Genomic DNA, 15186 nt, shown 5'->3' on the forward strand with positions numbered 1-15186 from the left:
TTGTGGTGGGGAATATAAGGCAGAAACCTCAGAGCCGCAGCGCATTTGTTTTCGAAACGGTAAACAATCAAAATCTCGGTCTCGGTGGGACACGTAAGCGCATGGTTGGAGGATCTGCTACTTGGTGGGACACGAAAGTGCATGGTTGGAGGATTTGGAGGATTACGTGAGTGTTGTGTGAAAGGTAAGTGAGAATTTCTTTTCTATAAAAATGTATTTTTATACACAATAAGCGTATTTAAAATATTTTTATTGTTAATTTGACATTCCACAGAGGACTATTATGGCTCACAATCAGAGACAGGCGGAAGAGGTGGCGAGGAGATTGCGACGCCACGAGCCGGTTTCGTATTTCGGCGAAGACGACAGCGACGAGGAACTAGATGCTTTAGAAGAACAAGATGACTCAAATACTGAAGAGGAAGCTGACGAGCTCGAATTCGAAGAGGGAGATGAATCGGAGCAGGACTCGGAAGAGGAGACAACGGAGGAGACAACGGAGCATGAAGCATCAACTTCCACGGCGAGAAGGCGTCGCATTATTTACGGTAAAGATAAATATCGATGGTCTTTATCTCTACCTGAGACGCGCGGTCGTCGGTCAAGGTTGGTGGTGCATCTACCTGGTGCGATAAGTCATGCGAGAGTTGCCAATTCTCCATTAGAATGTTGGTCAACGTTGTTTAGTGATAATCTTTTAGAGGTAATACTGAAGTATACAAATATCGAGATTGACAAGTATCATACGGAACACGGTACCGCTAACGAATCGTATCAAAGACATTTGGATATGGTGGAATTAAAAGCATTTCTCGGTCTGTTATATTTCTCCGGTTTGAAGAATGATAATCGAATCAGCATTACTGAGTTGTGGTCATACGAGTTTGGTAGCTCTGTTTATAGAGCAGCAATGAATGTAAGAAGATTCGAATTTATATCGGCTCGTTTGCGCTTTGACGATAAGACTACTCGTGCGGAAAGAAGACGAACAGATGGATTAGCAGCTGTTCGAGAAATTTGGGATATATTTATCAATAATTGCCAAACAAATTATACTCCTTCAGAATTTTTGACCGTTGATGAACAATTATTGGGATATCGTGGTAGATTTTCTTCTAAAGTCTACATGAAAAGTAAACCAGATCGCTATGGTATCAAAATTGTAACACTAAATGATGCAAAAACTTACTATTTATATAACGCGATTCCGTATGCAGGGAGAGTAAATCCCCCTGCCAATGAAAAAATTCCGAGTTATTATGTTCGAAAGTTATGTGAGCCTATTTATCACAGTAATAGAAATGTAACATGCGACAACTGGTTCAGTTCTATCGAAATTTTCAAGAAAATGTATAAAGATTATAATCTTACAATGGTTGGAACTATAAGAAAAAATAAGAGACAAATCCCAGAAAATTTTAAACGCACAGCATCGGTTGGAACCGTCCGTTGCGGTTACGATGGTACTAATGTTCTCATGTCTTGGTGTCCAAAGAAGAATAAAGTTGTACTAATATTATCATCATTACACAACTCATGCAAAATCAATGAAATTTCCGGAAAGCCTGAATTAGTTGAATTTTATAACAGTACGAAAGCAGGTACAGATGTCTTCGACCAATGTTGTGCGTTTTTTAGTTGTGCGAGAAAAACAAGGAGGTGGCCATTGAGATTCTTTATGGGTATGCTAGACCAAGCATCTGTTAATAGTTTTATTCTTTATAATTTTAATGTACTCCATAACATAGAAAACAGGACAACTTTTCTAAAAGAGCTAACAATGTCACTGATAACTCCACACTTACACAATCAAAAAAACATAAGTGGGTTGCATGTGGCAGTTATCAGAGATATTAACAATATTTTGTCAGAAACAGACATTCCAGTTAATAACAATGACAAACTAGAGAAACGTAAAAGATGTTCTGTCTGCGAATATAACAGAAATAAAAAAACTTTGTACTGCTGCGCAAAATGTAAAAAACCAATATGTGAAGACCACAGGATTCGATATTGCTACGATTGTTCACGATAAATCACGCGATATAAAAAAATAAATATAATTATAAAAAATATAATTTTTTTAAGTAAAAAATGTTTTTCACATCCAAATTCGTCTTTTCTTATTCAGAAATTCCTTTTCTGGCATCCTAAGTCCTTCTGTACCATTTAAAAATTACCAAATTTGCGGTGACGAAATTAAGTATTCCTATTTAATTAATAATTAATAATTATCTCATTTTTTTTCTCATTTGCACTACTTTTAGCTTTAATTTGCGTTTTGGTTCATTAAGCTTCGTCAATTTGTTCGTGAGTTATGATTTTTTAAGTAAAACGAGTCGTAACGTGTGTTTGTCAACATATAATTGTTGTAAAAAAATATTTAAATAAATGATTTCCAAATTTTCTTTACATTGATTTTTAGTCGAAGGTACAAAGATATTATAATAATTTTTGGAGAATTTTTCAAAGCTATTAACATTTAAAAAAACGCGTGGGACTCGAAAGTGCATGGCTGGAGGAATATTAGGGCGGAAAAAACGTTGGAGCGAATAGGGTTAATGCACGTGTTTTAATTTTATATACTTAAAAAATCCAGAATATTATATTTATAATATCAATTATTATTATTTTGTCTACAAAATATTCCAAGATATTATATACCAATTAAGTTACTGTAACTACAATTGTCATGCAGTCATTAAATTTTATCGAGTAATTTATTAATTTAACAATTTTGAGACGTCTCTTTAGACAACTTTTTAATTAACAATAAAGTACAAATCCAAATAGTTTTTCGAAAACCTTTAACCACTTTTATCCGACGAGTTTCGGAACGCATAAATTCAAAATTTGTTTTCCTTGCACTTACGAGCACCTTCTGCTCTCGAAACGAGATGGGTGCAAGTTAAGTGAGCGAGCGTGACAGCCGGCAAAATTGTAAATATACTTTAGCGTTTGTTTTTACATTTGTTTTCGAATTACATTACAATCGGTTTGTTTATCTTTTACCATAGCTTAATACCTATATATGTTTTAGATAATTTAGATCCACATTCCACTGATTCCACACCGAGATTTGCTGAACATTGCAAAACCGTCGTCGCAATTTTCTTAAAAATTGTAAGAAATCTTACAATTTTTCTTCACGACGATATATACGTGTACTCGAAGCTTTCTGGTCCAATTTGACGCGCCTGTTTACAGAGAATGAGTACGCGCGACACGGAAATTTGCGGATTTCTCGACGTCAAGTCGACGAGCAGCAAATGTGTCACGCAGAAGGTGAGAAAGAGAGCCTTGCCTCTGTCGAAGGTGTGGAAACGATCATGGTGCTCGGTGAGGAAGCTCGGTGAGGGACCCGACCTTGGCCTGCTGGTGCAGTTTGACCAGAAGCTCAGCTGTCGCGGCAGCGCTTTAAAGCAAAACGAGAAGGACAGTTCTGTGACGCTACCATCGGGCGCCGTCGTGCATCGCATTCGCTCCAGAACGAAGCAATTTGCGTTTAGTGTATCGTCGGCAGTGGACAACAGGAAGTCGCTATTGTCGTTGTCCGCCAATTCGGAGACCGAGACGCAACGTTGGATGGCGGATATCAGACACTTATTGAAGCCCAGAAGGCACTGCTGCACGGAGAGGTCATACAATATATCCATAGTTGACAACCCACATTCAAAGGCTGCAGGTTTAACCGGTTGGTGTAATTGCCATTTGCGCCAGGAGTCTCCCTGTCGACTTTGTCTCTGATTATCAATGTGATTTTCAGGTTTATACGGAGATCTGATTGCCAACGAGGTTGGAATTTTCATCAGAAATGTTCACACCGGTGAGATAGACGAAACTTTTGAATGGAAGGAATTCACTCAGTTCCATTTAGTAACGGTGGGCCGTCCAGAAGATGTGAAGCGTATTTGTGTAATGCACACCAGCAAGGAGTTTCGCTGTGGCGTCGGGGAACTCCACGTATTCTGCCTTGATGCTAATAAGTTGCTACAAGACTTGGTGACGCAAGGTCGTGGTCCGAGACACCGACAAAGACTTTTACATTCTAATGGTGATCTCGAAACGGTGGCGCATGGTGGAATCGGTAGTCTTCCCTCACGGGTAAAGAATAACGCACCGCTCTGTGTCCTTAATACAGATGCCAATTGGTATGTATCATATGCAGAAAATTAAATAACAGTATTACTTTGTGTGATGGTACATAATCAAATCTGACAAATATATGTGAAAAAACAGTTTAAGGACATCAATCGGCACTAAAGCTGTGGAAAATATATATCAATCGGAACCCAATTTGATATACAGTGAAAAACATCATCCGTACAACAGGGAGTCCAATACCTCTGTTGCATCTGGAATTTACGAAGAAATTAAAGACGATGTTTGTTCACCTGAGCTGAAAACGTCACTAACGGGTAAAATTTCGTGCAATTTGCAAATGAAACCTCCGGCACTACCACCACGACAGAAGCGGGGATCCGAGCACACGAAGGAAGATAGGTATGATTGCAATTTTATTTAACTTCAAGTTTCTCCCGAGAATGACGCTAAATGTAAGACTAGAGCAATTAAAAAAAAAAGACTATCTTTCTTAAAACAGGGTGGATATCGAGCAATATTCTCATTCAGAAATTTCCGACCATTTTAAAGCAAGGCTACAAAATACAGTATGTACGCAAGAAACTACTTTCGCAGACCATTCCAGCTATGTTCCAATGTCGCCACAATTGAGAGATCTCAGTATGCCCGAGTCGGATATCTCGGAACATTCAAAAGAAAATGACTACGTGACAATGCGATAACGTTATGTGACATAAATATTTGACGTAAGGATTATAAAAAATCTAGCGAGTAACGGAAAGTATAGATAGGAAATATATGTAAAAAGCCGTCCAAAATATATTATCTTATTTCCTTTTGCATTCTGTACTAATATATATGTATATAGGAAATAGTTTGTTAAAAAACTTAAAAACCTATACTAGATAAAACACTCGATGACATCTTGCATATAAAAAAGTATTATACTCAATATTGTCGAATTGATATATTTTTATATTTGTGTAAAAAAAGCAGAAAATTGCATTATAAAATTTTCATAACAATGACGCGGAATAATAAATTTAATGTTAAACTAGATAACAATTGTACAATGGTTTTTAATCAATCCCTTATAGTTAGCGCGCGAGTAAAATACTACTTCCAAACATAAAATTTACTATGAATTATTTTATAAGAGTTTCAGAATATAAGAGAACTAGAACAAACATTTTGCACGCAAACGTTTGCGAAAGTTTGATATGCACAAATACGTCTCATATTTATTTTATACATATATTTCATTTTTGACATGCAATAGAATACTTACATAAAAAATACAGAAAAAGGAGCTTAAAGAGATTACGTATTATTCATTCTAGCTCACCACATTCGGTTCAGTGGACTGCTGAATATTTTTCAATTTTCTAGTTGATATATAATAACACAAATTTCTAGTCTTCTTATAATAAGTTCAGTTTAAACTCAAACAATTTTCTTGACCTGATATTTTATCATGAACATTTTATTCAGACTCTGTATTTCCAATTCTTACATCACAAGCTTATAAATATCAATTAGAATGAAAATGACAATGCGACAAAGTCGAGCGGGCTCACGGACCGAAGTGTGGCGAATTAAGGACTCGAAAATAATTGTAGCTAGCTAGGGTTAATTTACGTACGCAAAAATATTTATAATTTACATTTAAACGATCTAATTACTAACTGATATCGCAATGAGATGTTATTATACATCATCATCCATCATAATAAATGGCACAACAGCCTAAGTTAGACTTTCGCCTCTTTCAAGAAGTAGAGAGCTACTCAAATCCGACCTTCAACTCTCTTAGACTCGGTTGCATCAACGTCGCGTACTCTTCGTCTCTTTCTAAATGGGACAGTTAAAAACGCAACCGGGCCTTAGTTTCTTGATGATTTCGTAGTATTTTAATTTTCATGGACATAGATTACTAGCTCAACACTGCAGGAGGGTAATAAAAATAAGCTGCGTATATTTATAGTATGCTCTTTATAGCAGATTATATAAATCGATGAAATCTACAATTTAATATTGTATATATTTAATATTATATATATGCCGGTTCCAAACGGACTATTCGGGCTGCGGTCCACTTGACGCTACAAATGCTTTGAAGCGTTCTTCTTCTCTTTCTTTCTTCATTAAAAGAAAGGAGAAGAGGAATACTTCGAAGCATTTGTAGCGTCAAGTGGACCGCAGCCTAGGTTTGCCATTACGTTCTCAAGAAATGACAGTCGAATCCGATATTTTAGGACGGATTTGAATCTAGGCACAGAAAGCAGACACCCAACTCTCTGCTCTCTGATCGTCACTGTTTTTATACAAAAACGATATCAATAAAATTAACAAATATTATATTGCAGTCGGAATAGTGACTCTTATTATACAATTTGTCAGAGATTCTCTTCTCTGTTTTTTTATGCACGTTTTTTAGAAAAATTAAAGAACAGCTTAACTTACGCCGACGCTCGATTGATTTTAATTATTTTTAAGTAAACTCCATTTTTCGGTCTTATTATAAAAAGTTCACGCAAGACTAAAGGTATTTCCGTTTTCTCGCAAGCTTCGACTTTGTAATTTCGTAGTATTTTTATGAGCCCAAGTTTAGTTTGATAAATAGCGAAGCGAGAACCTGAAAATAAGAAACAGTAATCATTAATCAAGATTCTCGAATAAAAATTTTTCGGTTGAAAATGGAACAAGAAAAAAAAAGAAAGGTGACACTTATTTCATCGTACCAATACAATTCCTTGGCCCGTCGCCGAAAGGTATATAAGCCATCGGGTGTCTACTTTGCACAGCTTTTTCACTAAATCTTTCCGGATCGAAAACATCTGGCTCTGGATAAACACGCGGATCACGATGAAGCGCGAAGATGGGAATCCATATCTTTTGCTCCTTCGGTATACTGACTCCGATGTCGCTGAAAGTATAACTCGACGTCGATTTTCTCGGTAAGAACGATGCAACTGGGTATTTTCGTAAAGTTTCTGCAGTAAAAATAATGACAAGTTAATGAAAATGCATTTATACGAATTAATGAACAAGTTAATGAACAAGAAATTAGTTTTATCAGCGATATGATTATATTATAGTCAATGTTTCTCATACCTTCCTTTGATTTAATCTCTCGAAATACGAATTTTCGGGCAACATACCTTTGAGTACCTTACTCAAGTACTCCATTTTCTTGATGTCTTCATACGTTAAATTACTATCATGCTTCATGTATTCCTCATCAATTTCTTCACGCAATTTGTCTTGTATTTTCTGATTTAAAGCCAGCTCGTAAAGCGTGCAAGTCATCGCCGTCGATGAGGTCTCGAAACCACCAAGGAAAAACGCGAATGCTTGAGCAGCTATCAAACTGTCAGTAAAATCTGAAATGTAAATTATCTTTTAATTTCCTGCATTGAATGTCAAAAATTGCAACTAATTTAACTATATAATTGACATATGATCAATTATAATTCTCGCTTATACGAAATTCAATTCCTCACTTTATATCATGATTTATAGAATGGAGAACATATGCGCATGCATATTCTTTTTAATTCTTTATTTTATAAATGTTAAATGCGCGAACTCTCATATTGTTCTGTGTTTAAAAGATTTTTGTACGAAACAGCAAAGTAATAACAAAAACAGACAATATTTACTGATATCGCCCATATTATCTGAATGTTTCTTTAACTCGCGTAGCGTGTCAATAAAATCCTTTCTAACAATATTATTCTTTTCTCTGTAGTTCATATTGTCCACGACGAGACGCATGAAGAGCCTGGTGCTCTCCGATTGCGGCAGGATGTAGCCGTAGAGGACATCGAAAAGCCACGGCAAGTATTCCTTGATGACGAATCGTACGCCATCCCAGAAGGGCGGATTGAACGCATCTCTTCCTATCCTGCGAAAATCGTTGTTCTCGTTTGATAGAGCATTTATCTCGATGCCGAAAACGCAGCTGCCGATGACGTCGGTCGTGTATTTGGCCATCAGCTCACGGCACTCTACGGGCTCGTTCCTGCTCGCTAATTCTTCCGTATAATTCACAAGATGATCGGTACACTCTGATATCAACAAGAACATCTCCTTCAATTTACGAGATGTAAAGATAGGCGACAGTTTCGCTCTTAACGGTCGCCATTTATTTGATTCCAGATTGAAGAGATGTTGCGACAGCGGCTCGCCCTGCAATATGACAAAGACGAAATTGTAATCGAGTAAGTTTCTCGATTTTAATTAGTGATAGAAGTCAAATTTTATCAAGTTGTGATAACTTTCTTTAGAAATACATCTTTAAAACAAGTCTCGCAATTTTCAGTGAGTTACATCCTCTTTTTTTTTTGTAGAAGGGCACTAAAAAAGGTTTTTTTTTCCCTCTCTAATCTCTTCTAACAATGCTATGCAACAGGCAATATATAGAAACAGGGAATAGAAATAATTTTATCGGTATTCGAAGTGGAGCCCGTATTCTAAATAATTACCAAAATCAGAAATCATGTATAAATACAAAATAAACAGTGACACATACAATAAACACAAAGTTTTCGTCATGTTGAAAATTCTGTGCCTATTGCCTGTTGCCAACAAATCATAAGTAACATTCGAATTTTTTAGACTGTAATTAACGAATTTTTCATTATTTCCTGTCCCTGTTGCTTTTTTAATCTGTTTAAAGAAGAAGGAGTTTGCCTGTTGCCTGGCATTGTGCAAAAGGCCTTAACAGTGAAATATTAAAGCTAAATAGGGCGCGTCTGTGATGTCTAGTTAATTAAAAAGTATGAAGTTATATCGAAATTTTCGCAAAAAGCGCATATCTATAGATTTCGTGTAAAACAGCTTAAGATATTCGTACCTTCTCGTGAACAGTGAAGTGTTCTCTGTCGGCGAACATGGGGAAGTCTTTGATGAGGATATCCTTAATTAAATCTGGATCCTTTACGATCAGGATGGGTGTCCTCCCATCGAATATCCCAATCAACGGCTCGTTTTTGTAATCGTGGTACAATTTCATTGAATAATCACTCAACATTACTTTTCCAAGCATAACATCTTTTAAGTTGCCCAATACCGGTATCGGTCGTGGACCACGGACGCCGCGTGATTTCCAAAAGTCGAAGTTCGACGTTAAGTAATAACAGAGAGCGAGAATGACGGCGGCAATGCCGCATAGGATTTGGAAGTTTTCCATCCCGCAATCGCCGATTGATTATCACGAATGATTCTTACTGAGAGGAAGGAGAAAATAATGTTTCATTAAATAAATTTCCTAAAGTATCATGAAGTTCGATAAAATTTAAGCGAATTTTCAATAAAATCATCGCCATGTAAAGGTGATGTTACATCTAATATTTCAAGTGTAAAAAACACGTGTAAATTTTGGACACTGAAGATATGATGTAATGTAAACAATAGAGAATACGAATAAGAAACATTTGTTTGAAATTTTATTTTTGCAATATCGTTTTTAACGTTTCTGTTCAAAGCGGACCGAGCGTGAGCGTGGATATCGATCCGCGAGCTGAGGTATTACGATCACGAGAGAATAGAGAATAGTGGATATGTTATGTACAATTATATTTACAAGTTCTACAATTTATTCCGCGAGTTAACGGTGAAGCGAGCGCGATTCCGCGAACAATGGAATTAGAAGCGCACAGCGAAACGTAGCGGATTATAGTTAGCACGAAAAGCGAGATTACGAAAGCTATATATCTTTACTTACTGTCACCGTGAACCACAGATCGGGTGTGAACGCGGGCGCGAGAGCCGGTAGTTTTATTCTCGAGCAATTATCTAGAGTTTTCTACCCCCGGTAACGAGTCGCAAATCCCATAGGGCCAATCAGCTGTCGACAATCAGCGAGATCAGCGATTTTTGACTTTTAACGGTAACAATTGATCTCGGGGTCGACAACCGATTCGCAGTTATGATATAGTGACTTCTCGCTTAATTTGTCTCGGGTGTTTACCTCTCGCACAAAGGCCCCAAGACAAAGCGAGAGTCGAACTTAGAAAAACGAGGCGCGGATTTCCTGCCTTTTGAGCTAGGACGAAAATACAATCGCGATTCTCGAAACGGAACACAGGGAGCGAAAAAGAACTCTAATTATTCGATCGCGATGCGCCGTGATTCTTATATCGATAACTTGACGGTACCTCGAACAGTTTCAAAGATTACAATTTACGTAAAGTGAGAAAGAACAAGTCAAATATCAATACGCGAAACAATCCTAGATCGTTTTATATTCATTCGGTTAAATCAAGAAACAAATTACTTGCCGATTCGAGGAAAGCGTTATAAGTATGAGAAGAGGAATATTTCGAAGCATTTGTAGCGTCAAGTGGACCGCAGCCTATATAGGTTTGCTATTACGTTCTTAAGAAATGACAGTCGAATCCGATATTTTAGGACGGATTTGAATCTAGGCACAGAAAACAGACACACAACTCTCTCTCTCTGCTCTTTGATCTCTCCCTCTCTCGTCACTGTTATTATACAAAAATGATATCAATAAAATTAACAAATATTATATTGCAGTCGGAATAGTGACTCTTATAATACAAATTGATTCTCTCCTCTATTTCTTTTTATGCACGTTCTTTTGGAAAATTAAAGAAGAGCTTATAACTTACGCTCGATTGATTTTAATTATTTTTAAGTAAACTCCATTTTTCAGTGTTATTACATAATCTTCGCGCAAGACTAAAGGTATTTCCGTTTCCTTGCAAGTTTCGACTTTGTAGTTTCGTAGTATCTTTATAAGCCCAAGTTTAGTTTGATAAGTGGCAAAGCGAGAACCTGAAAATAAAAAAACGGTAATCGGATCAAGATTCTCTCGAATAAAAATTTTTTTGTTGAAAATGGAGCAAAGAAATATGAAAAACGACTTATTTCATCGTACCAATACAATTCCTTGGCCCGTCGCCGAAAGAAAGGAAAAACATCGGGTGCCTATTTTGCACAGCCTCCTCACTAAATCTTTCCGGATCGAAAATATCTGGTTCTGAATAAACACGCGGATCACGTTGAAGCGCGAAGATGGGAATCCATATCTTTTGCTCCTTCGGTATACTGACTTCGATGTCGCTGAAAGTATAACTCGACGTCGATTTTCTCGGTAAGAACGATGCAGGTGGATATTTTCGTAAAGTTTCTGCAGTAAAAATAATGACAAGTAAATGAAAATGCATTTATACGAATTAATGAACACATTACTTTTAATAATAAGAGAAATAAGAGACCGTTACAATATACAATCAAATTAGAATCATAAGCCATACGATCCAAGCTAAGATCTTTGACAGCCTTATATTAGTTTCTGTATATATGTATACATATACATATAATTTTTCCAAATTACTTTTATCAGCGATACGATTAGTCTCGGTCTACAATGGGTGTTTTAAGCCCTAAGCCTTAAGAAATTGTTCGATCACAGTGAATTTCTTAGGGCTTAGTGCTTAAAACATCTATTGTAGACTGGGACTTATATTATAGTCACTATGTTTCTCATACCTTTCTTTGATTCAATCTTTCGAAACACGAATTTTCGAGCAACGTACCTTTGAATATCTTATTCAAGTACTCCATTTTCTTAATGTCTTCGTACGTTAAATTACCATCGTGCTTCGTGTATTCCTCATCAATTTCTTCACGTAATTTGTCTTGTATTTTCTGATTTAAAGCCAGCTCGTAAAGCGCGCAACTCATCACCATCGATGAGGTCTCGAAACCAACGAAAAACGAAAATGCTTGAGAAGCCATCAAACTGTCAGTAAAATCTGAAATAAATTATCTTTTAATTTCCTACATTAAATATAAAAAATTGCAACTAATTTAATTATATAATTGACATATGATCAATTATAGTTCTCGCTTATACGAAATTGAATTCCTCGCTTTACATTGTGATTTATAGTATAGAATGATGGAGAACATGCGCATGCATATTTTTTATTTTATAATATTCAAATGCGCGAACTCATATCTCTATCTAAAAATTTTTCGCATGACACAGCAAAATAATAACAAAAACAGACAATATTTACCAAAATCGCCCACTTTATCTGAATGTTTCTTTAACTCGCGTAGCGTGTCAATGAAATCCTTTCTAACAATATTATTTTTTTCTCTGTAGTTTATAATGTCCACGACAAAACGCGTGGAGAAGTCTGTGATCTCCGTATCCGGCAGGATGTAGCCTAAGACATCGTACAACAACGGTAAATAATTTTTGATTTTGTATCGCAGAGAATCCGACCAGGGTGGACGAAACACGTTTCTTCTTATTCTGCGAAAATCGCTGTCGTCGTTCAACAGGGCATTCATCTCGATACCGAAGGCGCACCTGCCGATGACGTCAATCGCGTATTTGGCCATCAGCTCACGGCACTCTACGGGCTCGTTCCTTCTCGCTAATTCTTCCGTATAATCCATAAGATGGTCAGCGCACTCTGATATCAACGAGAACATCTCCTTCAATTTACGAGATGTAAAGGTAGGCGACAGTTTCGCTCTTAACGGTCGCCATCGCTTCGGTTCTAGATTGAAGAGATTTTGCGACAGCGGCTCGGCCTGCAATATGACAAAGACGAAATTGTAATCGAGTAAATTTCTCGATTTTAATTAGTGATAGAAGTCAAATTTTAATTAAATAGAATACAGATTTTATCAAGTTGCGATAATTTTCTTTAGAAATACATCTTTAAAACAAGTCAATTTTCATGGAGTTTTATTAATTGAAAAGTATGAAGACGTATCGAACTTTTTGCAAAAAGCGCATATGGTTTAGATTTCGTGTAAAACAGCTTAAGATATTCGCACCTTTTCGTGAACAGTGGAGAGTTCTCTGTCGGCGAACGTGGGGAAATCTTTGATGAGGACATTTTTAATTAAATCTGGATCCTTTACGATCAGGATGGGTGTCCTCCCATTGAATATCCCAATCAACGGCTCGTCTTTGTAATCGTGGTACAATTTCATTGAATAATCACTCAACATTACTTTTCCGAGCATAACATCTTTTAAGTTGCCGAATCCCGGTATCGGTCGTGGACCACGGACGTCGCGTGATTTCCAAAAGTCGAAGTTTGACGTTAAGAAATAATACAAAGCGAGAATTACGGCAGTAATGCCGCATAGGATTTGGAAGTTTTCCATTATCCCGCGATCGCCGATCGATTATAACGAATGATTTTTACTGGGAGGGAGCAGAAAATAATGTTTTATTAAATAAATTTCCTAAAATATTATAGGGTTCGATAAAATTTAATCGGATTTTTAATAAAATCTTCGCCATGTAACCGTGATGTTCCATCTAATATTACAAATATAAAAAGCGTGTAAATTTCGGACACTGAAGATATGATGTAATGTAAACGCAATAGAGAATACGAATAAGAAATGTTTGCTTAAAGTTTTATTTTTGCAATATCATTTTTAGCGTTTCAAAGATTACAATTTACGTAAAGTGAGAAAGAACAAGACAAATATCAATACGCAAAACAATCCTAGATTGTTTTATATCCACGCGGTTAAATCAAGAAACAAATTACCTTCAGATTCGAGGAAAGAGTTATATATAATATACCTGTTTCAGCAACAAAAAAACTGCTCGAAATACGCTACGCTATTGCCTTTTTATTCTATGCTAACATTTGTGTATAAGTAAATTGTCAATTAAAAAAATTAGATAACACTAAACTACTAGATGCTATCTTGCTTGTAAAACTATTGTTTTCAACATGTTGCTCATAAACTTTTACGTCCTCGTGTGTTACGTCCTGTGGACTTCGCAATTTCCTTCTTTCATAAAAACCTTTCGTAAGATGTTTTTCCAACAGAATTATTTTTGGGATGACGACCCAAGTAGCAAAGTGACGTCAGAAGAATTTTTTGTAACATAACTATTTTTACTTTTTAATGTTGTATAATAAAGTAATAATAAAATAAAAACCACAAAATTAACTGCAATATGTTTGTTTCGCAACTTTATGATTGAAACGGTGAATTTATGATATAAGTGGATGTAGTTCCGTATAACTATTTCATGCAGTATTATAGCTATCAAGAAGATATCATTACAAGATTTTTGAACACTTTAAAGATGTACCTGGTTTAAACAAGTACAGTTAATAAGGAAAGCATCAAAGTCAGAAGATTTTTATATACTGTCCACTGGATCATCGAAGTCAAGCAACACGGGCGCGGTGTACTAGGAGGGGGTAACCGCCTTGAGAGAGCGGCTATACGCGCACATGATATGTAAAGAAACAGTTAAAAAAGCGTTTTTTTTTCCTACATAAAAAAAAGAACGTTTTTTAAATAAACGTTTATCAAGTGGACACTACTATCTAGCGAAACCACTGCCAAGGGAACGGGCTTGGAAACATTAGCGGGGAAAGAAGACCCTGTTGAGCTTGACTCTAGTCTGGCACTGTAAGGAGATATGAGAGGTGTAGCATAAGTGGGAGATGGCAACATCGCCGGTGAAATACCACTACTTTCATCGTTTCCTTACTTACTCGGTTAGGCGGAGCGCGTGCCCCGAGGGCTTCGTGCCCCGGCGGTCACGGTGTTCTAGAGCCAAGCGTGTCAGAGTGGCGTGAAAAACCGGTATGTTGTACATTAGACCTATTTTTGCCGTCAATAAAACTTATAAGAGCTATACACCCTACTTTTGGTACATAGAAAAACTTAAGTAGTAAAACGTTAGCAGTAAGAAAATCAACAGTTTGGATTTGCTACCGCTTACGTTATGCTTTAAGTTCTTGACTGTGATCGGCTGATTTGCTTACTGCTTAAGTTTTTTTTATGTGCCATGGCACATAATGCTAACTTTCTGCGCCCCGATCGCCACTGTTATTATACAATGATATCAATTGAGTTAATAAATATTATATTGCGATCGGAACAGTAACTTTTATTATACAGTTTGTCAGAGATTCTGTTCTCTGTTTTTTTATGCACGTTTTTTAGAAAAATTAAAGAACAGCTTAACTTACGCTCGATTAAGTTTAATTATTTTTAAGTAAACTCCATTTTTCGGTGATAATATAAATATTTCATTGAGAACGTAAGGTATTTCCGTTTTCTCGC

At 36.4% G+C, this 15186-nt stretch overlaps 3 protein-coding genes across 4 annotated transcripts; 2 read left to right on the top strand and 1 right to left on the bottom strand.

The window, feature by feature from the left end:
• Window positions 1-147: 147 nt before the first annotated feature.
• Window positions 148-2071, top strand: LOC112459264 (piggyBac transposable element-derived protein 4-like). The gene is made up of 2 exons (XM_025023294.1): window positions 148-184; window positions 275-2071. Exon 2 carries the CDS (start codon window positions 284-286, stop codon window positions 2033-2035), a length of 1752 nt encoding a protein of 583 aa, XP_024879062.1. The 5' UTR covers window positions 148-184; window positions 275-283; the 3' UTR covers window positions 2036-2071.
• Window positions 2072-2901: 830 nt separating this feature from the next.
• LOC112459263 lies at window positions 2902-4981 on the top strand. Of its 2 annotated transcripts, none has more exons than XM_025023292.1 (6): window positions 2902-2940; window positions 3041-3123; window positions 3208-3694; window positions 3767-4151; window positions 4240-4503; window positions 4585-4754. In XM_025023292.1, the coding sequence occupies exons 3-6, from the start codon at window positions 3211-3213 to the stop codon at window positions 4649-4651; spliced, it is 1200 nt and encodes a 399-aa protein (XP_024879060.1). In that variant the 5' UTR covers window positions 2902-2940; window positions 3041-3123; window positions 3208-3210; the 3' UTR covers window positions 4652-4754. The 2 variants fall into 2 exon arrangements, with proteins under 2 accessions (XP_024879060.1, XP_024879061.1); XM_025023293.1 differs by having other exon boundaries at window positions 2937-2940; window positions 4604-4981.
• Window positions 4982-5550: 569 nt separating this feature from the next.
• On the bottom strand, window positions 5551-14405 carry LOC112459260. Its single transcript, XM_025023289.1, has 11 exons — window positions 12913-14405; window positions 12138-12663; window positions 11652-11870; window positions 10991-11242; window positions 10722-10887; window positions 10534-10574; window positions 8942-9291; window positions 7746-8274; window positions 7245-7466; window positions 6825-7076; window positions 5551-6718 (listed from the first exon to the last, which is right to left on the bottom strand). Exons 1-11 carry the CDS (start codon window positions 13246-13248, stop codon window positions 6543-6545), a joined length of 3069 nt encoding a protein of 1022 aa, XP_024879057.1. The 5' UTR covers window positions 13249-14405; the 3' UTR covers window positions 5551-6542.
• Between the last annotated feature and the right edge of the window lie 781 nt (window positions 14406-15186).

The sequence above is a fragment of the Temnothorax curvispinosus genome, unplaced genomic scaffold, assembly GCF_003070985.1.
Source record: "Temnothorax curvispinosus isolate PA1 unplaced genomic scaffold, ASM307098v1 QBEX01009666.1, whole genome shotgun sequence".
Classification (NCBI taxonomy): domain Eukaryota; kingdom Metazoa; phylum Arthropoda; class Insecta; order Hymenoptera; family Formicidae; genus Temnothorax; species Temnothorax curvispinosus.

Bases quoted from the DNA above. Each gene is read 5' to 3' on its own strand.
- LOC112459264 (XM_025023294.1), top strand. From the start codon at position 284: ATGGCTCACAATCAGAGACAGGCGGAAGAGGTGGCGAGGAGATTGCGA.
- LOC112459263 (XM_025023293.1), top strand. From the start codon at position 3,211: ATGAGTACGCGCGACACGGAAATTTGCGGATTTCTCGACGTCAAGTCG. The intron at 3,695-3,766 runs GTTGGTGTAATT...TGTGATTTTCAG, and splicing joins AAAGGCTGCAGGTTTAACCG to GTTTATACGGAGATCTGATT. The intron at 4,152-4,239 runs GTATGTATCATA...GTGAAAAAACAG, and splicing joins CTTAATACAGATGCCAATTG to TTTAAGGACATCAATCGGCA.
- LOC112459260 (XM_025023289.1), bottom strand. From the start codon at position 13,248: ATGGAAAACTTCCAAATCCTATGCGGCATTACTGCCGTAATTCTCGCT. The intron at 12,664-12,912 runs GTGCGAATATCT...GTCATATTGCAG, and splicing joins TCTCCACTGTTCACGAAAAG to GCCGAGCCGCTGTCGCAAAA. The intron at 11,871-12,137 runs GTAAATATTGTC...AATTTATTTCAG, and splicing joins AGATAAAGTGGGCGATTTTG to ATTTTACTGACAGTTTGATG.